The sequence below is a fragment of the Taeniopygia guttata genome, chromosome 1, assembly GCF_048771995.1.
Source record: "Taeniopygia guttata chromosome 1, bTaeGut7.mat, whole genome shotgun sequence".
Classification (NCBI taxonomy): domain Eukaryota; kingdom Metazoa; phylum Chordata; class Aves; order Passeriformes; family Estrildidae; genus Taeniopygia; species Taeniopygia guttata.
In genome coordinates this window covers 77683979-77708217 of record NC_133024.1, presented here as the reverse complement: position 1 = coordinate 77708217, position 24239 = coordinate 77683979, and the positions used below count along the sequence as shown (strand labels likewise).

Sequence of the window (24239 nt, the reverse complement as noted above, 5' to 3'; positions counted from 1 at the left end):
GATAGACTCATGAGATGAACTTTGTAAATGCTTATGGTTCAATATGTACAGATAATGCAGACAACCAATGTGCATGTCTGCAACAGTGGCAAAGCAGGAGTGAATTGCAAAAGAAAGCATGAGAGCATTTAATATATCCATGTATTTTATAGTTCAGACTTAGAACATCTCCCACTTAATTGAAGGAATATAATCAAATCATCTCCCTCATTTCTCCATTTATAAGATTAATTTGATAGCAGCAAACATATTTTCTCTTTTCTCTCCCTTCTATCATCCTGTTTCTTTGCTGATTCCCTGATGAGTTCTGGTTTTAGTTCTGCAAGCAGTGCAGTTAGTAGCCATTCCTTTCTCTGTGGGAGCCAGGTGCAGCACTAAGGTCTAGCTCCTGGGAAAACTTGACCTCCCACACTATATGACTCCCCTACTGATTTCCTGCTTAGAGCAGAATGTACCTTTGTGAAGGGAGGCTGTGGTCAGGAAGTCAGAGCTGATCTCAGAGGTAGCCAGAGCCATTACCATGGAGGACTGTGAATATTCAGCTGCAGACCTCATGCTGGAATCTGTGTTTAACATATTTTGGTAATATCATAGATAACTGCTTTTGTGAGCTGCTGAGACATGCCACCTAATACTTGATTAGATGTTTTTGTTTCATTTGGATATATGTTCTATGTTGGGTTTTTTCCTGACCTGTGCTCAGATTCTTTAACTATTCTGTTTCTTGAGGAAAAAAACCCCAAACTTCTGAGAGTATTTCAAGAGGATTTTTCCTTGTAAAAGGTGTTTGTGATTGCAAAAGCTGAAATAGCCTTTCAGGTTTTCTAAGGCATATATTTTAGTATGGAAGACAGGATGTCCCAAGATACCTTTCAAAAAACCATCAAGGGCGAAGACATGCTCATATATTTTATTTGTACTCTTTTCCTTAAAAATAAGGGTAGAATATTTACTCATAAATTACAATGTTCAGAATTTTTGTTTCTTACTGTAATAAACTTATATCCCAAGTTAATCAACCTCTCTGAACTTTATTTTGGGCATTCGGTTGTGAAAAGAAGAATTCTGGCACAAAAGATACAATAGTGTTGTGTTCCTTATATTCTTTTCTGTAAGTAATTTGAAAGAATAATTTTATGACATTAATTTTGCATATAGCAGAAACTAATAAGGTGTAATTGCACATGTGTTCCAAATAGAAAGGATTATTTCTTTTTAAATACTACTAAATACTACATTTTTTTCTGAAGCAGTTATTGCAGAATTTCGTACATATCAACAAAAATCATTGAAACTTTTTCTTCATTTTCTTAAATTGTCTGAATTGAATTCTGTTCTATAATTTATGTTCCCATATACCACTTGTTAAATAAACACAGCCGAGTACTTCAAGTCTTACCTATTTATGTAATTCACAGGATAATGCCAAAATCTATCTTGTTATGACATTCAGAAAAGTCATTAAAACAATGTACCTGCTGGAATGATACTGGTTTATGGATCCAACAGTTTCTTGCTTATTACAGTCATGATTTTCAAAGATGATTTTTGTGCCTTATCTGTTCTCATCAGTTCTTTCAAAGGAAGTTAATATACATAAATACATTGATGTATTTCAGGTTTACTGAAAATCAGCTGACCTCTTTATCTCTTTTGCATTTTAAAGATTTTTTTGTTTTCATATAAAATAGATATATAAAAATGTCCCTGTGTCTAAATAACCAATTTATAGATTTCTTCCTCATTAAGCATTTTACCAAATACACATTTGAGCTGGTGATATTTTACTTCTCTGAGCGTGTTTGCCTTCAGAGTGGAGAAGACAACTGCAATAGTAGCAAGACTGTTCTGTTGTGGTCTGTCTCTGACTTCTGATGATTTTAAATTGCTCTGTCACTCTTGCCTCTGCATAGTATGTTCAAAAGTCTGCCTGAAAAAATGTCAGTTTTCAATTGCATTTTGAGAGAAAGGATGCCAGGGACAGGATACTTTGCCATTTTCAAAAAGAGCCATAATTCAGGACTTCCTTCTGAATTTCATGAGTTTTACACTAAATTTTTACACTAAAGTGTTTGATACAAAGGCTGTGGAGATGTATTAAAATACAATTATAAGATCATAGTTCTCTTTTTTCTTTAATCAAACATAATACAAACATGAAAACGTTTTAGTGCAATTGTACTTTAACAAAGAGCACACATTAGTTTGGTGTGGAGGAAAGAGGCAATGAGGGATTGAGTTACAGGAAGGCCCTTCTGTTTGAACCTTCTACATTACTTTTTCCTGCATCTACTAAAGAATCCAGATCTCCATTCCCAGGCCCTTCAGCCTTCTCCACCCACTCACATGACTCATTCACAGGAACTGATCAATAATGATCACTTCATTCTAGCGAAGGCAAGTACATGTGCTTATACAACCAGAAGCAATAGTTTTCCTTACCTCTCCCTTGAAACTCCCTGTCCATATCTTCCATTCTCAGTCCAGCCCAGTCGGAGAGTCCCTTCTTCCTAGAGCTTCAAGATCCCCAGCTCAAAGTGCAGAGGGGAGCCTTCTCCTTCAGCACTGTACACCCAGCCAAATGTATAAAAACCCTACATCAGCTTGGCCTGGAGTCCTTAGTTCCATCTCCTGTTGTCTGCCACAAGTAATCTACCCTGTGCTCTTTATCAGCTCTTCACAGGGTCTCCCTGACTCCCGCACTGAGAAGACAGAAAACAAAAGGAAGCAAACTTGTCCAAGGCTGCACTTGCCAAAATTATCAGAGGGATTGCCTCTTCTATGAGAACAAGCTGAAAGAGGGTTTTTCAGCCTGGAGAAAGCAACTTCTGGAGAAACCTTATAGCAGCCTTTCAGTAGTTGAAGGGGACTTACAGTATGAGGACAGACTTTTTTTACAAGGGGCTGTAGCAATAGGACAAGGGGTAATGGTTTTAAACTAAACAAGGGTAGAGTCAAGCTAAATATAAGGAAATTTTTTTTATGATGGCAATGATAAAATAGTTAAACAATTTGCCCAGCAAGATGGTGAGTTCCCCATTCCAGACAACATTCAGTTTCAGGTTGGATGGGGCTCTAAGCAACCTGATCTAGTTGAAGATCTTCCTGCACATTGCAGGGGGATTGGACTAGATGGTCTTTCAAGGTCCCTTCCAACCCAAACCATTCTATATTTTTTACAAAAAATCTACCCATTAAACCTATGAAAGTTTAAAACTCAGGTATACCGAAGTGGAAAAAAACCAACCGTGTTCCTATAAGGCATAAAAGGAAAGGATCCTTCTCCTTCCCTCGAGTTGCTCTTCCATGTGTCTGAGATGGACTATCCCCCCATTAGGTCTTTAGAGATTTTATGAGTGCTAATATTAGCCTTGTCCACATTTTCAGACCTAATTTTAAAAAGTTCTTGGTTATGAAAAGTTGTGTAGATTTTCCAGTACAGTAGTCAGCTAATTAAAAGAATTTTACCTTCCTTAAGGGAGAGGCAGCAATCAAGGGCTACAAAATGAATCAAGGCTGTTTCAGGTCAATGACTTCCAGGAGTTAAGGCAATTATGCCACTTCTCATTCTAGACATCTGATCCTAAGGGATAGTCTTTGAGTTCTTGGGGCACTTATCTAATGCTAGACCACTTTCTTGACTGTGTAGTGAGCCAATTTCTTAGATAGGACAACCTCACAAAGGGCCAGATTTTCAAAGTCCAAATGAAAGTATTTAGTTCTACTTTGACAGAGGGAAATGGATTAGTGATTTCTAGAGCTCCCTCATCATTTCAGCCTTTATGCAATTTTTTCAAGAGAGCTTAAGAAATTCCCTGCTACCTATAGTCACTTAACTTGCTTAAAATTTTGTGAACATTTTGTTAGGTACCTACCAAAAACTTGCAGTCTGGCCTTCCATCACTCTTCATATGACTTTTGTCACACTCATTTTGAAAGAGTCCAATCTCTTCAAACCAAAGATGCAGAATGTTGTTGAACAAATATTTTCATTTGAGAGGCTACACAGCAAATTCCTGTGGGCCAGGAATAGCCTATGTTTTATGGAATGTTCAAGCTTTGAACAGATTCTTCTCAAATATTTCCTTGCTCTTGCATAAAAATTATTCTGATACATTGCTTATTGTACCAACTCTTCATATTTTCCCTAGAAGCTGTACATGTTTAAATAACAATATAGTACCTGACAATCTGTTCATTCAAGTCTACATTGTATTGGCATACAACAAATTCTAAACTAAAACGGAAGCTTTGAAGGTTTTTTTTTCCTTCCTTGGAATTTCTGGCATGGCACAGCAGACAATTCCCATAGGGTCCTGCTGTTGCCTGTAAGAGCATTATTAACAGCACTAGGCCAAAACTCCTTATTTTTATATAAAACTTAAGAAATTACCTTATGGAAATGCACTGCATGCACTGTTTTCTTTTCCTACTGTCAAGCAAACATTTCAGATATTCATGTTTCATGATTTATTTATGACCTTGTGTCACTTTATATTCTCAAACAGCCACCAACACTTGTCTCTTCTGCCAGCTTTGAAGCAGTCTGATACAAAAATTATACACTACATCACCACAGATTTTACCTGTTGATAGAATACAATTTTTTATCAAAGTTGAAAATAATTGCTTTATGTAGCATTTGCTGAGGTCTAGGCACTACAAACATGTTTCTAGAGAAACAAATCAAATCTTAGCAAACAAAAATATACAGCATTTCTCAAAACATAAAACCATTCAATTATGTCTTAGCTGGTGTAAGTTGGCAAACGTTGCCCTGGAGTCAGCACTGCTGTGCCAGTACATCTAGTATGTAGAACTGGTCCACAGTCATTTCCTGACACTTCACAAAGGTATTTTCTTGTGTTGCTTTGCTTTTGATCTTATGCCAAGAATTTTAATCTTTCGGGGTAGAAAGCCTGGATTTTTGAAATACACTACTAAATAAAGTTACTGAAAGTGTCTGCAGTACCTTTTCAAAGCAGCGGGTGGCACTTGCAGAGCAACAATGTTCAGTGATTTAGCTTATTTTACAATGGTTGCTTTGTCCTTGTCGACAAATGGGATTTCATGGGATGTAGCATTTAGACCAAGTTCACTCTGACTGAACTGAATTATTTTGTCTGCCTAAAGTCTGTCCTGCCAACAGCAGCAAAGGGTGTCAACATTTGTGGAAGAGAAGCACTACCTGCAGATTTTGTAATTCTGTGGTCATGCTGTGTAAATAAGCTCAAAGAAATATAAGAACCAAGACACAAGCTTTATTCACGGTTTAGCAGCAGCACATTATACCCATCTAAAACCTTTTCATTCAGGAAATAGCATTGGGAATTTGGTGACCTGCCACAGCAGGTCCTTGCAGTTTAAAGTGCAAGAGTTCTTTAAAGTGTGTTGCTGAAAACATATTTTAGAGTAATCAGATGCTGCTAGGTGATTTCAAGACAGTGTCATATGCTAAAAAATAATGTGCTTTAGCAGAAAGCTATATGGCACTGTATTTTCTGCATGAAGTGTACTTATAGGTGGTAGAGATAAGTAAATAAATAAATAAAGGCTAATAAAGATACACTGAGGGTGTCCTCACAGTGCAGCACAATCTGTAATAAAAAAACCCAGCAGGCTAGATAGATACACCCTAAAATAGCCTCAGTAGAGTGTACTGTACTTAATTAATTTCACATTGTCTGATTGAATAATGTTTTTTGTACGTTAACACTGTTTATAATTTCCTCTGCAACATTCCAGAACTCGGCAGGTATCACAAGTTTTAATTGCCAGCCTCATTCTACAACAGCATGAAGCATCTAGACATTATTAAGCAAAATACTGATCATCAGCTCCATTTTCTGTTTGTACAGTCCCATTGCATTTGCCTGGTGTGCTATGCAAATTTGGAAAATTAATGGGAAGTAGTTTAGTTCATTTATCTAATATAGAAATAAAGATGCATATTTTAAAAATCTATAGTAATGTTTGATTTTCTTCAGCATGCATATTGACATATGTGTGTTGCTATTTGACTGACTACTGACTCCTTTGAATATGAGAAATAGATCAATTGTGCTTATCTAAAAGTATTTTCTTGTATTGCTTCTTCTGCATATTTTTAACTCAAGATAAATTCACCAGTGTTCTGCTGAAGGAATGGCTCCTGATTCCTTCAGAAAGAGAAAGGAGGACAATTGTCTTCAAAAGTCATAATCCTTGGAAGTGCCTAGGTTGTTTTGTGAATTCCATTTTGGACCACTGAGACCTCTAGGCACCAAACTCTAGGATCTTGTATATGCCTATGTATTCCTAGATTAAAGAATGGATACCTGACTCCAGTCTAAATTCCATCACAGTCCAGACACAGATGTGATTGTTAAAAGACCTTCAAAACTTCACCTAAGCAGTCCATTGGGTGTGCTTAGACCCAAGGATGTCCTGTCTCATCTGCAAGTTTCACAGCCAGTCGTGAAAAAATGTGAAGGAAAAGTAAATGCACTCTGCACAAATAATGTGATGCAACTCCCTGTTCTCATACCTTTCTCCATTCCTGTGACTTCTTAGGCATGGAAGGGAAGCCATATGAGGAGCATTTGGGGCCACTCTTCTGCCTGGAGAAGAAGAGTGAGAGGAAACCTTATCGCAGTCTACAACTTCCTCATGTGGGGAAGAGGAGAGGCAGGCACTGATCTCTTCTCTGTGGTGACCGGTGACAGAATCAGAGGGAATGGCCTTAAGTTGTGTCAGGAGAAGTTTAGGTTGGATATTAGCAAAAGGTTTTTCACCCAGAGGGTGGTTGGGCTCTGGAACAGGCTCCCCAGGGAAGTAGTCACAGCATCAGCCTGACAGAGCTCAAGAACTGTTAGGACAATGCTCTCAGGCACATGGTGTGACTCTTGGGGTGTGCTGTGCAGGGCCAGGAGTTGCACTTCATGATCCTTTGGGTTCCTTCCAACTCAGCACGTTCCATGAGTCTGTAATTCTGTTATAAATTTGGTCAAGCATCACTAAATAAAATTCATGAACAGCTTTGAAAATGCGAACAAAGCCCAGTCTTTTCTCTCCCATCTCAGTGACTTCAGACATGCACTCCTTCCTTTAGCTTCTCTTCACCTCTCTGGCTGATGCACCTCTGGCTGTGTGACAGCCAAATATCATAGTACAGCACTGCTCTTGCATATCACCAGCACCACAGCTACAGTGTTCATTGAAGGCATCAAGCACAGGGGGCCAAACCATTTCCAGCTGGGGTGGCATAGGGATTTAGAAGTGGTTTTATGCAGAACATACACCACTGTCTGCTTTGTTAGTCTTGCTGCCTAGATCGAGGCTCAGCAGTCCCTGGTAAGTGGTCCTTGTCCTAGACCTGCCAGCATTTCTTCAAACATTCTTCTTCTTGCTGGCACTAGGTAGTTTAAAATTTGGCTTGTGGAAGCACTAAGTGACTGCTCAACATCCTTTTGGAGTCTTTAGAAATATATAGACTCCTCATTCCTGCTTTCCCAGGGCATGTTCCCTTGTTGATGACCTGGGTGAATTTCCTTGTTTGGGCCACAACCTTTAAGGCCAAGGTGTTCTGTCACCTAATTTGAACCCTGGAAAGAAATGGTCTATGACAGATAAGGAGCTGTAGAAAATTTCAGGAAAATGTATATGACTCAGATTTTTTTACTGAAATCAGATAGGCAAAAAATAGAAAACTGGTAGGAAATTAATACTTCCTGTATTTAAAATATTTTCAATTTCTAAGATGTTAACAGGAATTGTTACTAGAAATAAATGGGCAAGACACATTACTAGGTAGCACGCTTTTTTCCTCTGATGTTTCATGTAGTTGCAATTATTCTAAAGTGTTTATTTATAACAGGAAAAAAGAACTGAGATCAAACTTCTGGTTTTCCACCCTCATTATTCCCATAAGTTTGAACACTAATAAAGTACAGTGCTGATAAATTCACCAAACCTGTGTCAAGATACTGCAAATGAGTTAAAACCTGCACAAATGTGTTTCAATATATGATATATTTATACCTAGAGAATATTTATTGTAATGGTGTATTACTTGCCTGTCTGACCATCCAGGAGCCCCTTTAGCAGTCACTCTTGCCTCACCTGAACTGGTGCCAAGTCCCCTTCCCAGCTACACACCCCAAACTCACACAGTCACATCAGGTGTCCTCACCAGCTCAACCCCACGTTTCCCAAAGCAGAGTGCCAGACATCCAGCTCCTTAAAATTATTTAGTCTTGGTACAACAACTGAATAACAAAATAGCATCTTGAGCTGGGTGCCCTGAAGGAAAGACCCCCAAGCAAAGGCACCCTAGACATTTATACCCTCACAGTCTAAACAAGCAAAGTCTGGGGTCATCAGCTCCTGCCATGTCTTTGTGGCCTTTGTTAAGCAAAGGGTCATCAGATCATGGCCTCTTGCCTTGGGCTCAGGCTCCTGCATCCCCAGAGCTTAACCTGCAGCTCACACTGCAGCTGCACACCCAGCTGCCTGCACTGGATATATTCCACAACAGGTATATCTCATACTAGGATTTTCAGTTTATTTTTATGTTTACCATATCCAGGCAATGGAAATTTTTCTTGTTTATATACAAATATTCTGCAAGTTTATTACTCTTTCTATAATCTTAACTGAAATTCCAATACCTTATTTTCCAAACTACATTCTGAAATGTTGCATACCTCATTTCCGTTTTCTGGTTGCTGGTTAAGGAGCCCACAGATTCTCAAAGTAGGGGTGTTTTCAAATCATCTGAGTTATTACTTCTACAGGTTGTACAGAGAAGAGACGAGACATGAGAAAGGTTAAAGGGGCCACACTTGTAAATGCAAGGGGTAGGAACAAGATTGTAGCTTGCTGTAACAGTTGTGCTTTAAAAAGCATAATCCAATTTATTAAGTACAGCCAGTGTAATCAACAAGTTTTTAAGGAATTTTCTAAGCTTCTGTTTATCTACAAAGTAAGATCTGCTGTGACTCAGTCAATATCAGTCTTCAGAGAAGTTCTGGCAAAATTATTTGTCAAATGACTGGATTTGAGCTAGTGTTTTAGAAAATTTGAAGAACATCTAAAGAAATGTGCTTAAAGATTCCATTTCAGATTGATCAAAACCAGGACACAGATTGCTAAGAGTTTCCAAATCTCTCTCAACCATTTTCTTCAAGATAATGATCTCCAAACAGTTGACAGATTTATGTCTTACAATGTGCCAGAGGCTTTCTGTTCATCACAGGTGCAATTCCTGAGCTAAATTCTTCAGCTGTGGTTTGCTCCTTGGATTTGTCATGTTTGTTAATCACTTGCTTGTTTTTTCATGTATCTCAGTCTTTCATTTCCCATTCAGGAACTCCTGTTCACAAGAAGATTCCTGAAACACTGTTCATGACCAGAGGCAAACAAAAGCATTTTTTGCTCAACTCATTTTTTCTCTGCATCGGTGGGGGAAAAAAAAAATGTAATTGAAATTATACATCTGATCTTTGTTTGCTGGCTCTTTTATACAAGCAAGGCATGTCCAGAGTATGATCCAAAGTGGAGAAGGAGTAGCAAAACAGTGTGATTTGGCCAATTGGAGCAGAAATGTGTAATAAAGCAAATTTATGCTAGTCAGCAAAATTATCTACTTCTTTCTACACAGAACTACCTAACGATTGGGATTGGAAAGCCAAAACATGTGCATAAGCATTTTGATTGTTTTCCACCCTCCTTTTTATGCACTCAGCATCATAACATTTAATTGGTCTGTTACATATACAAGTTATATTTTAAGACAATTAAAAATTATGCTGTCTTTTTCTTAATTTTATAGCTCCGTAAATCTGTTTTCAGCATCAGAGCAAGAAACCTTCTGGAAAAAGAGACAGCAATCAATAAAATTCTAAGGTAAGAGTCAGATGTGATTTGATGATGTTTTGACTGTCATCTGATTTTGCACAACCTTGTTTATTACTAATGTTACTGGATGTATAATATTCAGAATAGTGTATCCCTTTGTAGTCCATCTATTGCCTTCATTAGCAAAGATAAATTGCTCTTTGGCTATTTTATATGCTTGAACAGCAAAAAGACAGAGATTGTATTTCTTCCGTGTATATTTCAATTGTATCATGCAGTAAAATCATGTTTCAGCTCTTTTCAATTCTTCCTTCTAAATGAACCATGGTGTGTTCCTAAGGGGTGTTATTTTGCCTAAAGAATTCTAGTCTGTTTTTTGCAAATATCTGCAGGGATTGTGCACTAGAAAGCATGGAATACAGCTAGTCATATTCCAAGTGCCAAATGGACAGTGAAGAAGATTTCGGAACCATGACTTCTTTCTGTAGAAAGATTTCCTGAATGTTTTAATACTGATCACTCCTTTTGGTCTTCCGTATCAAGTAACTATTCAGCACTGTAAGTGAATAATGCAAGCCTAAGTCTCCAAGACCCATTTCTGAAGTTATCATTTAGGTAACTCCATGCTGCAGTTTTTCATGCCACTGTTGGTTTTACATTAGAGTGACTATTCTCAACACAAGGTGCATTAATAATAAGAACAATTTATAGGTCCAGTTTTTACATTTATTAGTGCATTTTGTCAGTGAGAGGTCCCAGGTAAATACACAGTATTAACAGGAATCCCGACCTAAAAAGTACAGATTAAGTAAGGCAATGTTTTATGAGGAGCAGAGAACTAGGGGTTCTGTGTGATTTCTGAATTATGAAGTTTCTTGAGAAGTTTTGCAGCTCTGGTTCTGTTTAATACTCTATAAGAACACAGCACAGGAGAACTGTAGAACTTAACTTGAAATTTTTTCTGTCTTTAAACCCATATAATGACAACATAAACAATTACTAATTCAGATGAATACTCATTGTAAAAATATTATTGATAAATTTAAATGCAATACCATAAGTATTTGATCTTAACAAAATTTAGTGCACTATTTGTAAGCATTTCTTTCACTTGTGTGCCTTGATTTTACAGGAATTAGTGTTACAGATAGATTAGCAAATACTTCTAAAAATACAGGTTTAGATAAAGGCATCCTGGCAGTGTTTCAGTAAAACATTTGTAATGAAATTCTATATTGTTATATGAGAATTGTGAAATGTTATTGACACCTCCAGAGTTCCAGAAATGTCAGTTTGTTTGATGTATTTCATACACTGTACTGCAGAGGAAAAACATAGTCAAAATAAAGATCCCTACTTTTATATATTCAATCTATTTTCTTAATCCCTGATATCACCCATTCTTTCTTAGATAGGAGAAAAAAAATCAGTTCTGGAAATTGAAATTCAGAATTTTCCCATCAGCATGGAACTTCCTCATTTTCAGGAGAAGACTGAAATAGCGGGAGGAGAATCCAAGCAAACCATTGTTTAGACTTACTAAGTTCTCAGAGATACAAGGACAGAACCAGAAAGCAGTCCTGCCAGTTTCAATCCTGCTGAATTCCACTTAGTCCTTCAGATCATGGCTTCTGCCAAAGTCTTGTATGTAAAAAAACTTCTTATCAATTCACCTGAATTCCTCTGAAGTTTCAGAGGCAGAAGAATAAAGTTTTCATTTACTAATTTACTATTTTATTTTTAATTATCTATTTACTCTGATAATTTAATCTACATTTACTGAGTTTTCCAATCTATTTCCTGCATCATCAGCAATAAACTTTGAGGAGCACAGAGAAAAGGAGGGAATTTCTGTCAAGTAAGAAAAACACAGATTACATGTCCTCTAATGCTTTCTTGGGCTGCTTGTAAGTAATTTACAAAGAGTCTTACAAAGAGTCTTCTCTCTCCTGAGAAAAAGAACAAATACTGTTTATTGCTCCTTGTTATTAACTCAAAATTGTTAATTAAGCTCTGATTTAATGACACTTGCAATACATCTGTTCCAGCATGGGAAGATTGTGTTCATGGCATATCTGGTAGGCAAACTGATAGAGGTAGCCAGTGATGGGCTGACTGGTCCTGAGCACTGCCAGTGTTTCCATGTTAATGACAGTGACAGCACTGTTGATACAAGGGAATTTAACAAACAGGAAAAGAAGTGATAAGACTTACAGCTGAAACTTAAGATTCAGTTGAAATAACACAGGAAAATTCAAACTCTCAACACATGAGAGATTCTAGTTCTTATTTTTGCTTTAGTTGTAAATGCTGTAAACTCCTCCATAAAATTGGATGACTCTCAGCTATTCAAAGTATCTGACAAAAGAAGAAATGGCATTTATGCCAAGTACAATAAGAGATAACTCAGAATATCCCTTCTGAAAAGATTGCTTCCAGCAAAATCTTCATTTTTGTCTACCTCAATTAAGAAGCACTTTTCCAAAGCAATACCTCTATATAGTAAAGCTGCCCATGGGCAACTTCAACTTGATAAAATTGCTGTGCTGAAAGGGAATTTTAAGCCCACCTCTGACCTTCCTCCCCCCCCAGTTTTTAAACCATGCCAAATTATTTTTTAATCAAATTGTGAATGTTTCAGTATAACAACTATAGGAGGACCATGTATTACACATAGGTACTTTCATGTCTCTCTTGTGCATCCTTCTCTATCCAAATTTGTCCCCTTTTATATGCTGAGCTGCAGCTTTACATCTTATTTCCCAAGATGAGGAAGAAAGACATCAGTAGCCCTTGACCACCAAGAGAGATGGTTCATGCACTCAGTCCTAGGTGTCTCACCTGCTCATCTGCTGTTACATTATGCAGGAAATCTGATGTCTTGGGTATCTTTGTTTTCCTGCAGCTTTTTTGCCGCACCTCCAGGGAGGCGTCTCGTTTCTGAGCATCCTTGTTTAGAAGCCAATCTTCACCTTGCCTCCTTGAGGTCTTTGCACAATTAGACATGGGAACCAAGTCAAGGATGTAGCAACTACTATCCTGGTACTTTTATTCTTATCAGTGCTTTGCATCACCATTGCCAGCAGCAGACCACAAAGGCCTTAACTTTCTTCACATAAATCCATTCTGAGGTGGGGACTTCAACCTTGAAAAATGAAATAAAGTACAAGTTAGAGACCTTTAGAACAACTTTTTCAAAACAAGATTCATTTTAATAGTGCCTCTGAATTGCAAACAGCTCCATTCCTTTCTGAAAATTACAGTGCATTTCCCTCAGCAGCAATAACCACTTCTAGCAAATTTACTTTCTCCTGCATATCTTCACTGCTTCACACTTTTCTCTCACTCTGTGTTGATGCAAGCACTGCTTTTCCTCTTAAAAGCAAGTTTTGTACCTGTAGTTCTCCTGACCCTCATTTCTTGCTCAATCATTATCTAGGAATGTGATCTAGTCCTTTATTAGACCCACTTGCTTTCTGAAGTAGAGAGAGGAGAGCAGGTCCAGTCAAAATGTACACACATAAATCAGTACATTCTCTGCAGTACTGAGGATAAATTAAACAGTCCAGAATGGTGGGGAAAATGAGCAAATTAAAAGTAATCTCATATAGTATAAAACATAATCAAAATGTCAATAGTGCAAAACCTGATTCTGGTGTGCATTAAACCATGCTTCACAGAATCAGAGAATGGGTAAGACTGGAAGGCATCTGGTCCAACCTTCCTGCTCAAGCAGGACCACCCAGAGCAAGTTGCCCAGAGCCACACCCAGACACCTTTTGAATATCTCCAGGGAAGGAGACTCTGCAACATATATAAAAAATAAATATTGTGACTGTTTGGAAACCTTTTTTTTTTTTTTTTTTTTCAAATAGGCAGTGTTTTATTTGCTTTTCATTACAGCTGATGCTATAGTCAACTGATGGTAGGGGTGTGTGATAAGATTTTCACTATTCTAGACAAGATTTGTCTGATGTGTTCCCTGGTCCTGAGGGAGTAATATAACTCATGTTTAAGTGGAACATTCCATTTCATAAACAACCTCCTGGAAGTGCATTTATCTTTAACTGAGAATTCTGGGGGAGGGAGGCACATGGGGAAGGGAGAAAGGGGAGAAAGAATTAAGTATCCTATTCTAGTCTGTTAATATGCTAGAAGATAATTCAGACTTTGTTCATACAAGTATTTCTGCAAAATACATGGATTTCTAGGAAAGCTATAAAGTTTATCTCTAAATAAAATCCCCCTGAATATTAATACAGAGAATGAGCAAAGATCTTTTCCAATGTAAATTATTCTATGATTCTATAATCCTAGAAGATATACCTTTAGTACCCTTATTAAAAATTTGCCTTTTTAAATAAGTGACTTGTATTAGTTGGTCCTGACTTGCAACAAATTTCTTGACATATATTTTGTTTTTCCTCTTAAGAGTATGATTTTTTTTCTTCATAACTTTGAGGTTTTGACCCCATGCATTTCTCAAAACAAATGTTCCAGGTAAGTTATGTTGATTATTTTTGTCATCTATGCAAAATCCAGACTTAGTCACCACCTTCTTAAATCTCTACAAGTATACAACATCGCGGAATTTCACCTGCCTGATGCAAAGACAAACCAAAAGAAATACTGGAATGCACATATCCATTGGAAAGAAGTTACTCTGTTTCATGGGGCTTGTGCCAAATGAACATCATGTTACAGATTACTGCAAAGCACAGTTGTGAAGCCAAATTTTTGGGCTACGGGATCTCCAACACTGAAGGTATGGAATTGATCCATTTTGAGAGAGATGGTAGCCACTTGAGGTGTCTTCTGCATTGCTTTTATTGATTCTTCTACAGTCCAATAAAAATTGTTATTATATAAACATCTGTGAGAAGAGAAGCTGAAACAACAAGGCAAGAATGATAATCACAATAAAAATTGCTAAAGGAATGAAAGTCTCCTACCATAGCTCCTGCCTGAGTGGTCACTGAAGAAAATATGTGACTATTTGATTTTTTGCTTTAGAGACATAAGGAAGGAAACAAGAAAAAACATGGAAAAGAAAATAACCTGATTTATCCAAGTTGCATTAATAATCCATTCTTTTTCACCAGCCAGATTCAAATTTCTTAGAAAATAGTATATTTTTCTCACAAAGAACAATAGAGTAGATATGATGAAAATGTGCATTGTGCTGGCTGTTCAAAAAGTGCCTTATTAAATTAAATTTATAAATGAAAGAAAGAAACACTACAATACCTCTCAGGTGGATTCCCCAGGAATCTTAGGCTGCTACAGTTAACCATATATTCCAAGTTCTGTGGAATTATAATGTGAGCATAGAAAGATTTAGTAAGGATAGAGTCCTAGAGAGTGAAAACAGTGCTGAATTATGCTGGTAACTGCACTGAATTACTACATAAATACTCACACATTAAAATACAGGAAAAACCCCCCAAAACAGTGTTATATTGGAATGCAAGATGAGTTAGCACTTGTTGCAGAAAGAATGCCTGACTAAAAAATCCAAATGTGAGCCACATGCTTACCCTCTGCAAGAGACCTCAGAATATTCATGAAAGGTATAGTATTTTGAATTATTGATCAAAACCTTTAACATTTTACATTTGGTCAAAGAATACTACTTGAGCACTCTGTTCATGACTTGTTTTTCAGGAATTCTAAAGCATGAAATAGTTTGAAGGACTTCAAAAATGTGGACCTCTAATTGGTTGCAGGTAATACAAACTAGACAAACTAGGTGGGACAAGCTGCACGGTATCCTAGTATTGTCTTGTTCTGTGTGATCTTCATCTGGCTTTCTAGTTACCTAAGGAATTGCATTTTCTCTTTTGGGGCATTTTATTACATTTCCACTTTTTAAGGCAAATTTGGAGCATGTGGTTTGCAGCTGCTGAACTATGTTCAGAGTTCTGCAAGGTGAGTACAAAGTCCAGAAGCTTGAGATATTTCGTGTCTCTTCTTCTTTGTTTTATACCTTCCATCTTCCTCCACAAGTGAAATTAAACCTATCTAATATTTCAGAAAGGTGGTATAGGAAGATGAAAAGGGCAATTTTAGATAAAAAGGGTAATTTTGCCTCTGTTGTTTGAAGAAAGGTCAAAAGGTTCTAACCAGCTACAGTTACATAAAAATGTATCAAGGGAAGAAAAATCGTTTTTTAAAACTCCAATTTTCAAACCATACAGGGCTGAATCTTTGACACTGTGGCACATTGCCACAGTGCTTTGTCTTTAGATGCCCACTTCATGGTTACTTTAATACCTTCCAAACATCATTAATTAAATTAATTGACCAAGCATTCAATGAAGTTCTTCACATATGGACATATATAGTAATGTGTAAGATGCCAGAGGATGTCCAAAACATCTTCTGTAAGATAGCAAGTAATACACCAATTTTTAGGGGCACTGTACCCTGCTGTAGCAGCAGCTGGAAGCAAAGCAAAATACTCCAAGGTATGGCAGGTGATTCTGGCCGCCTCTGTACAGCAAATTTTACTGGGTCCTGCATCTCCATTGGCTATGAGTTGGCTAAAAGCCTGGACATGTGGCTCACAGGCAGACACTGAGAGGAAGCACATACATGTACGTGTCTACAGTGAGAACACAAACCCTATTGCAGACTTTAAAACTGACAACTCTGCAATTCTGAAAAATTCATGGCACCTGCCATCTTTTTCAAAAGTCCCCAAAGATCTGCAACTCTTGGTGTCTAAGCAGCTGACAAATATCCAGATTCTGAGTCAAAAGGATAAGCATGGCTCTTACTAAGAGTTCATACAAGGAAGATTAATTCCCAAGGCAGTAATTCCCATTACGTGAAAAATGCCAGGAGAGAGGCTGTCCAAAGTAGACAAGGATTTTCAGCAGATCTTCTTCTCTGGAGATGCATAAATGTTTCTTTGCAATTACGTGATAAAAATTTCTGATCTCTGTGTTAAACAACTGGTATTTCATTATTTCTCTGTTGACTTCACAAGAGCTACAGGACTTCCAGAGGTATTGAAAATGAGGCAGTGGATGTAAACGCTAAATACAGATTTAGAAATCCAACTTGGAGATCATGAACAATACAAAGGTGTTACTTTTTATGCATGCCCATTCTGCCATAGTATGCCCATAGGATATGGCTATGTCTATTTTACAATATTATTAACAATCAAATAAGCCATCTTGTTCATTATTCAGGTAAAGAATTTATAGCTTGAGCATTTAAAGCTGTCTTTTATTATGAATACTAAGTGTGTATGTGACTTGGAATTCAATTTGCTACATAAAAAAGCATGAAAAGTTGATGTACAAGTTACATTTTCATGTCAAGAAAATAATTTTTAGCTATTAGAAGCAAAGCACAATAATTTATACTTAGAGGGGAAAACAGAGATAAGTTAGCCTCTCTGTCACTCCAAGAAGCCTCTATACAGAACTCAGACTCCAGAACTTTTCATGGTCTCTTCCGGGAAAAACTGGATTGTCATTTTAATGGAGTGAGATAGGATGTATTTTTAGGAAATAAACTTTTTTCCCTTTTATTCAATCAAAAATTGCAAAGGTATTCAAGTATCTCAGTTGTTTTCCAACAGTGTTATGTGGTGTCATCCTCCACAATATAATGCATTAAATCCTTTGGTATTAAAATAGTCATGATTTGTCTAAGATGAGCTATGTTTTATAAGACACTCAGTAATTTTCTTGTATGTCATGATGCTTAAGTTCAGTGTGGTATAACCTAATGCTTTCTATAACAAGTGACGCAAAATGTATTTTTCTAGCATGCTAATCTGATTGGCAGTGGCGGCACTGACAAGCATTCTAAGCTTCTCATTTTTATTCCAGATATCACTTGGGATTCCTACTTGTATCATTTATGTGTTTAAATCTAAAAGAAGGAGAAAAAGTGGAGAAGAGTGAAAAACAAAGCCATGGTGGGGAAAGAACATGTCATGGACACCTTTTGCCATCAAGCATGATCATCCCATGCTGTCAAAGCATTTATCTAAGCCTTACAGACTGTCAGATAGAGTGGTTACACAAAGGGTGTATCATTTTTTCATCTTTTCAGAAAAAAAGAGGATTCAGTTCAATAAAAAGTATGGAATATTACCGTCTGGGTCTTGTGGTTCTCTAAATGATCTCATAACACAAAATGAGCAATAAGGAGTGCATACTGTAAACTTTAAATTTAACCATTCTGGAAAGTTAAAACATGTTACCAATGTTGAAATTCCCTTTCTCAGCCATCAGAGGGATCTGTCTGAGCTCTTTTAGAAGAAACCTCTCTTTTTCATAAGCAAATAATTTCACTGTCGCCATCAAGATAAAGATATGCATGCTCTGTTTAGCTGTGGCACACTTACTGGCCAACAAATACTAATTTTTGCCAAAATGTGTAAAATGTGTTTGCCAAAATTAAGCAAAAATCAAAATGAACCATAAGCAAACAAGTGAGAAAACCCACCCAACAAAATACTGCAAGTTGACTGCATTCCCAGAGAACAGATATTTCATATTACAGAATATCAGCAATGTGCAGCTTTTCATTTCATACTGGTTATGGTTCCAGTTATTTTGAACACTCCAAGTTATGTTTTAGATTCTAAGTGTGTATGTCAAGCCCTGAAAGGGACTAAAATTGCTGTTATACTTTTTTATTTTCTTCTTTATTGCTGAGAAACTGGTTTTACTGGTGGTTAGTGCATTGCTTGATGCCTTTCACTCTTTGTGAAGTCTTGAGGGACCAAACATTCTACAGTAAGCTGAAAAAAAGTCATAGAAGGTTCTTGCTAAGGCATGGAGAAGGTTCATTGGACGACAGGTTGTATTACAGAGGAGGGGTCCATTGCTTGGGAAATATTTTCATGGAATTCTCTATTGTTCTTGAAGTACTTGCTCCCCACAAAGCCAGGCTGATTTCTCTGAATGTGCTACTTCTGAAATGATCATTTATACGGAAAACTGTGTCATCATCTTTACATTTCTTTGTAGGGCCTGCACTAGACAGCGCATGCTGAGCGGATCATTTGAGGGGCAGCCAGCAAAGGAAAGGTCAATACTTAGTGTCCAGCATCACATACGACAAGAACGCAGGTAAAAATGGACAGGAAGGATGGTTTTAAAATATTCTTAAAATAAAGGTGGCAAAGGGAATTAAATTTGAGCAATCCCTAACACATGAAAAGCCAAAACTGCGTACTTGTACAAAGAACTGAATTCTACATTCTTCATTGTAACCATAATGAAATTCATTGTACTGTATAAATGGAAAAATGCCTTTTTATTTCAAATGTCATTTCCTTTGCCAACTACAAAGCTATCAATTTAAAGATCAGAAGGACAGAAATTGGCTTATGTTTGATGAGATTGAAAACAATTGAAGAGCATGTAAGCTTCTGGTGTTAGCAAGAGAAAAATGATAAGCATTCGAGATATTGTTTGGCTGGAGAGAAGTGCTTTATAATGGTCACCTCATAAAGGTCAAAACTGCATCTTGAGATGTATTGTTAAATTGATTATGATTGTTTCAGGTCACTGAGACATGGTTCAAACAGCCAGCGAATCAGCAGAGGAAAATCTCTTGAAACATTGACTCAAGATGTAAGTCCTCATAGAAATGCTGGTTTAAATTTGAGAACATAAGAAATTAGAATATATACTATCAAATAAATGCTTGTGTAAGACTAATTCTATTTATGAACTTGCTAGCAATTTGTCTTTTCAAATCTTGAAAGGAAGTTGTAAGACAAATGCTGTAACTGCATTAGAATTATCCTCAAAATAATTATCCACTGATAGACTTATGGTTTTGGAACACTTGCTGAGATAGATTCACTGAATCTGTAGACGCTGCATGAGGAACACAGCAATGCTACCCAGTACACCTTAAAAAGAGTTACTCTGGAATTATACAAATCACTCTGGCTGGAAAAAGAGCAGTTCAAAATTTCTGATGGAAGTTTAGCAATATTTTCCAAGCAGCAGCTGTCAGACAAAGGGACAAAGACTGAAAGTGAGAGTAGTAATCATGGATTTCACTGTGGTGTAATTTCATGCAGTTAAGTGCATTTTCATTTCTACAAATTCATATGATATTATGTGGATCTCTGTGGCAGTGAAATTTCAAGATACAATATTAGTCACCCATTTCAAAACTATCTCAGTCTATAAAGGTAACTAAAGCAGATGTGGCTTTTCTTGTAGCTAACAGTAAGGATAACCCCAGCATTACCCCACCAGGAGTGCTTCAAAGACTCACATAACTCAGAATGGTCATGCTGCTTGTTCCCTCCACTGCATGAGCTCAGACAGCATCCTGCCTCCCTCCTTCTCTCCCTCCTTTCCTCCCTTTCTCCCTCCCTCCTTCGTCCCTGCACTCAGCAGTTACTACCTGTATGATCTGCATGCCTTGCAGCCTGGCAGCCATGCAGCAGGCTTGAGAAGCTGAAAGGGTGTCTAAAGCCTTTTATTTCCCTTAGTCTTTGCCCTTAGTAACTTTGATTGTATTCATTCCAGTTCAGAGAGGTTGGCTGGTCTTACAGGACTTCTGTTTTTAAAGTTAAAAGTTAGATTGGATAGAGCCTCAAGCATGAAATTAGAATTGAAATTAACCTTGATGAAAATAAGGAGCCTTTGCTGTAGATAGAAAACACTGTGCAGTATGCTTGACTGAGTTGATGTGCAGTACATTTGGAAATAAAGATCTTTTATTTGTATATTTCTATTTAAAATACTATACCTTGATTTCATCTGAAACATTAAAGAATAACAACCTTAGACCTCAATTAAAAGGAATAATTTTGCTTCTAGCACTCCAACACAGTGAGATACAGAAATGCACAGAGAGAAGACAGTGAGATAAAGATGATCCAAGAGAAAAAGGAACAAGCGGAAATGAAAAGGTATTTAAAAATTAAAAGTCTGAGTGTACATTTTCTGTATTAACTATTCCCTGTATGAAGTTAAAAGTATTAAGAGTCAACATGAAAAAAAAGAACAAAGTGAAAGGGATATTTTTGCCAGGGATAATGTGTAACACTTAATAAATTATTTTCTTTCAAAAGGAAAGTCCAGGAGGAGGAACTGCGAGAGAATCACCCATATTTTGATAAACCCCTTTTCATAGTTGGCCGTGAGCACAGATTCAGAAACTTCTGCCGAGTGGTGGTACGGGCTCGCTTTAATGCGTAAGTTCATTTCATAGCAGCATGGGTTCCACAGGTGCTTACCTCCATGTCCTCAGCCAAGCTCTAACTTTCCTTTTCCAAGGAAAACTGCATATAGTGTGGTCACCACACAAGCTGACAGCCAGTGTCTATGGTGTAGTCTTGCTGCTGGATGAAAGGAAGAAATAAAATGCTGTTAGGGCAGACATGTTGGAGCAGTCCGTGATGCTGGGATGGACAAGAATGTGGGGAAACTGTAGGTGTGAGCTGAGAGGAAAGGCTCAAAGAGAGAAAAGAGGAAATGTTTTCCACTTTTAGACATCTGGGAATCAGCTTGCTATTCTCTTCTTATTCCTCATCATAAGGCAAGAAGTTTTTATACACCAACAGTTACTCATAAAACAGAAAAAGGTGAAGAGGAATTAATTGCACCTCTGCTCACCATAAAAAGGGACTCAGAATGGGCTGGTGAGGTGTTCAGCTGTGGGAGATAAAAGGAGAAAAGCTGAACCCAAATGAAAACTGGGAAGACTCAGCAACTAAGCTGTAGGTGTATGTGAGTGTGGCAGATAGAAATCCATGTAGGAGCAGCTTTGTTTAAAATCATCTCACAACTCTTCTTTTAAACCTCTGTCTCTTGCTGGCACCAGGATTTTAAAGGGTTAATGCAAGTCACCTTGCATAGAGCAGTCTTAAGACAGAAGATAGCTCAAGGCCATGAGCTTGGCAGTTAGAAGAACTGGTTTCAGCAGCTGCTTTACCATTGATTTTCTCTGTGCCCTTCAACAAATTACTTATAGTTGGCATGACAGGATGGTTAGATACTCAGTTTTAACCATACCTATATTCAAGTTTCTGCCACCTTAGTAAAGACATGTCCTTGAGCTACATCCCCACTTTTCAATGCAACTGCTAACTTGATTGTGGTGCACTGGTCCATGAAGCAGTTGCAAATTAAAACAGAAAAAACAAAAACACAGTCAATCAAATCCACTTAGCAAGTATTTGTCAGTGCCTCTTAGCATTGCTAAGTGCCCAATGGTAACAGGATAGTTATATTAAAACAGTTTAAATAAAATGCAATTATAAGAATAAACTGATTTTCTTGAACCGTATTCATTTTTTTTTTCCATTTACTTAAATTCTCCCTGCTTTATTTGTTGTCCCATCTAGCTTATCAAGTGAGATATTCTAGATATCTTTTTCAAACTGATAGGACATATATTTTCTTCTAATAAAAAAAAGGCTGAGGAATGCTGCTATGTACGATGCAGGGAGATGTATGAGTATAAGAAGCAAAAATCAGTGGCTTCAGTGGGAAGGCACCTAAGTCAGTAGGTGCTTACTGGTGTAAGGGTGAACCTGGCCATGGAAGATGTTTCTCATTCTCCTTGGATGTCTGGTGCATTCCTGTAATTCATAACCATGAAATCTCTCTGGTGGTAATTCCTCAAGTCTGTTCAGTCCATTTTTCACTTTAAGCTCAGCAAAGAAGTAGTGGCAATTTCACATCCCAATGGCTAGAGCCCTCCAATGAAATATAGGATATGTCAGTGCAGATCCTGTCTTGGCATGATTTCCTACGGGAGCTGGAAGATAAGCAAAAGTGCCTATAACCAGTGGGTCAGGGGAGGCTTCCTGGAAAGTATTCTTGTAGCTTCTCCCGCAGCAGTCATTCTGCTTTGTAGGAAATTGATAAATAATTGCTGCAGCAGGAACTTAACTCATGTCACCTAGATATGTGCATATTACTTACTGAGTGGTTCTCACTCTTTGTCTGCCTAACGGCTGGTGGAGCCATTGTGTGTGTGTGTGTGTGTGTGTGTGTGTGTGTGTGTGTGTGTTAACTGAGGATATCATATGATCACAGAATCATAGAGTGGTTTCAGTTGCAAGGGGTCTTAAGGACCATCTAGTTCCAGCCCCACTGCCTTGGACAGGGACACTTTTCACTAGGCCAGGTTGCTCAGAGCCTCACCCACCCATGGTCCAAGAAGTTTTGAAGTAAAGAGCATTTTGATACCTAAAATTCAGTAGCAGGTTATCCCCCTTATTGCCAATAAAATTACAAGATCAAGTCCTTGTTTACAAAATCAAGACCCAAAACCACTTGTCAGTTCAAAGAATCTTAGAGGAATTACAGGTATGCAATAAGTTAAAGTGATCCTTGCTGTGTTGATAATATGACTGAAATTACATAGAATTAAATGAAACTTATACAGACTTTTAAAATACAGACAGACTAAAATGGAGCCTTGATTTTGGACAGAAATTACTTGGAGTTGATGGATGCATGGTATAATTATAATGCTGACTAAAATAAAATGTAAATGACTGTATCTTTTCTTCTTTTTATAGTTCTAAAACAGATCCTGTTACTGGAGCTGTGAAAAATACCAAATACCATCAGCTTTAGTAAGCACTGAAAAGTAACTTTGCTTGGTCTCATAAGCCTGCAGTATAAGTGTGTGTGCACACACGTGCATGGATGTGTGTAAATGTGCATGCACATGTGCATGTCTCTTTTTTTTTTTTTTTTTTTTTCCCAAAAGGTTTTTTCTTACCATGGAGTTGTCTGGGGAGAAGAATGAACTGGAAGAGGATTTTTAATCAGACTTTTCTTCTTCACTTGCATGCTACTTCTCTAGTTTTACTATGAATTTCTGAAGTACTAAAATCTTTGACACTTCTCAACTCAATTTATTTTTCTTAGGAAAGCACTTAACTGTAGTGTAGGAACAAAGCAAGCACACAGAACTCTGGGCATTTCTGTAATGGCATTTCCTTATGTATCATTTGCAGTGACTTGCTGGGTTTGGTTACTTACCTGGACTGGGTCATGATCATTGTTACGATATGCTCCTGCATTTCCATGATGTTTGAATCCCCTTTTAGAAGAGTTATGCATGCTCCAACACTCCAGGTACTGTCACTGAATCATTTTACAATTACTGAATCATAGTCACCTTGCTTTTCTCCACTGCCTGTTCCTAAATTATAGTTGTTCTCTGCTTTTGTTTTCAGATTGCTGAATACGTTTTTGTAATATTCATGAGCATTGAGCTTAATCTGAAGATTATGGCAGATGGCTTGTTCTTTACTCCAACAGCTGTCATTAGGGACTTTGGAGGAGTTATGGACATATTTATATATCTTGTAAGTTTTTTATTTATGGAAGGTTTTTGTGGCATTCTTAACTCTGATAGATTTGGTTATATAAATGGTTAGTAGT

At 37.4% G+C, this 24239-nt stretch overlaps 1 protein-coding gene and 1 long non-coding RNA gene across 14 annotated transcripts in view; both read left to right on the top strand.

Annotated features, from left to right (window-relative positions):
* NALCN (sodium leak channel, non-selective) overlaps nucleotides 1–24239 on the top strand; it is a 228977-nt gene that overhangs the window by 176586 nt on the left and 28152 nt on the right. For all 12 annotated transcript variants that reach the window (XM_030276727.4, XM_030276696.4, XM_030276731.4 and 9 more), the window contains 8 exons: nucleotides 9812–9885; nucleotides 18834–18935; nucleotides 19373–19442; nucleotides 20652–20743; nucleotides 20906–21028; nucleotides 23366–23422; nucleotides 23810–23930; nucleotides 24032–24163. In XM_030276727.4, coding sequence (XP_030132587.1) covers nucleotides 9812–9885; nucleotides 18834–18935; nucleotides 19373–19442; nucleotides 20652–20743; nucleotides 20906–21028; nucleotides 23366–23422; nucleotides 23810–23930; nucleotides 24032–24163 — 771 coding nt within the window. The remainder of the gene's footprint in view (nucleotides 1–9811; nucleotides 9886–18833; nucleotides 18936–19372; nucleotides 19443–20651; nucleotides 20744–20905; nucleotides 21029–23365; nucleotides 23423–23809; nucleotides 23931–24031; nucleotides 24164–24239) is intronic.
* LOC140684496 (uncharacterized) lies at nucleotides 14475–17759 on the top strand. 2 transcript variants are annotated; one of them, XR_012056828.1, is made up of 3 exons: nucleotides 14475–14602; nucleotides 15502–15563; nucleotides 17685–17759. It is a non-coding gene; the product is annotated as an uncharacterized lncRNA (long non-coding RNA). The 2 variants fall into 2 exon arrangements; XR_012056829.1 differs by lacking the exon at nucleotides 14475–14602 and adding an exon at nucleotides 15291–15407 and having other exon boundaries at nucleotides 17685–17756.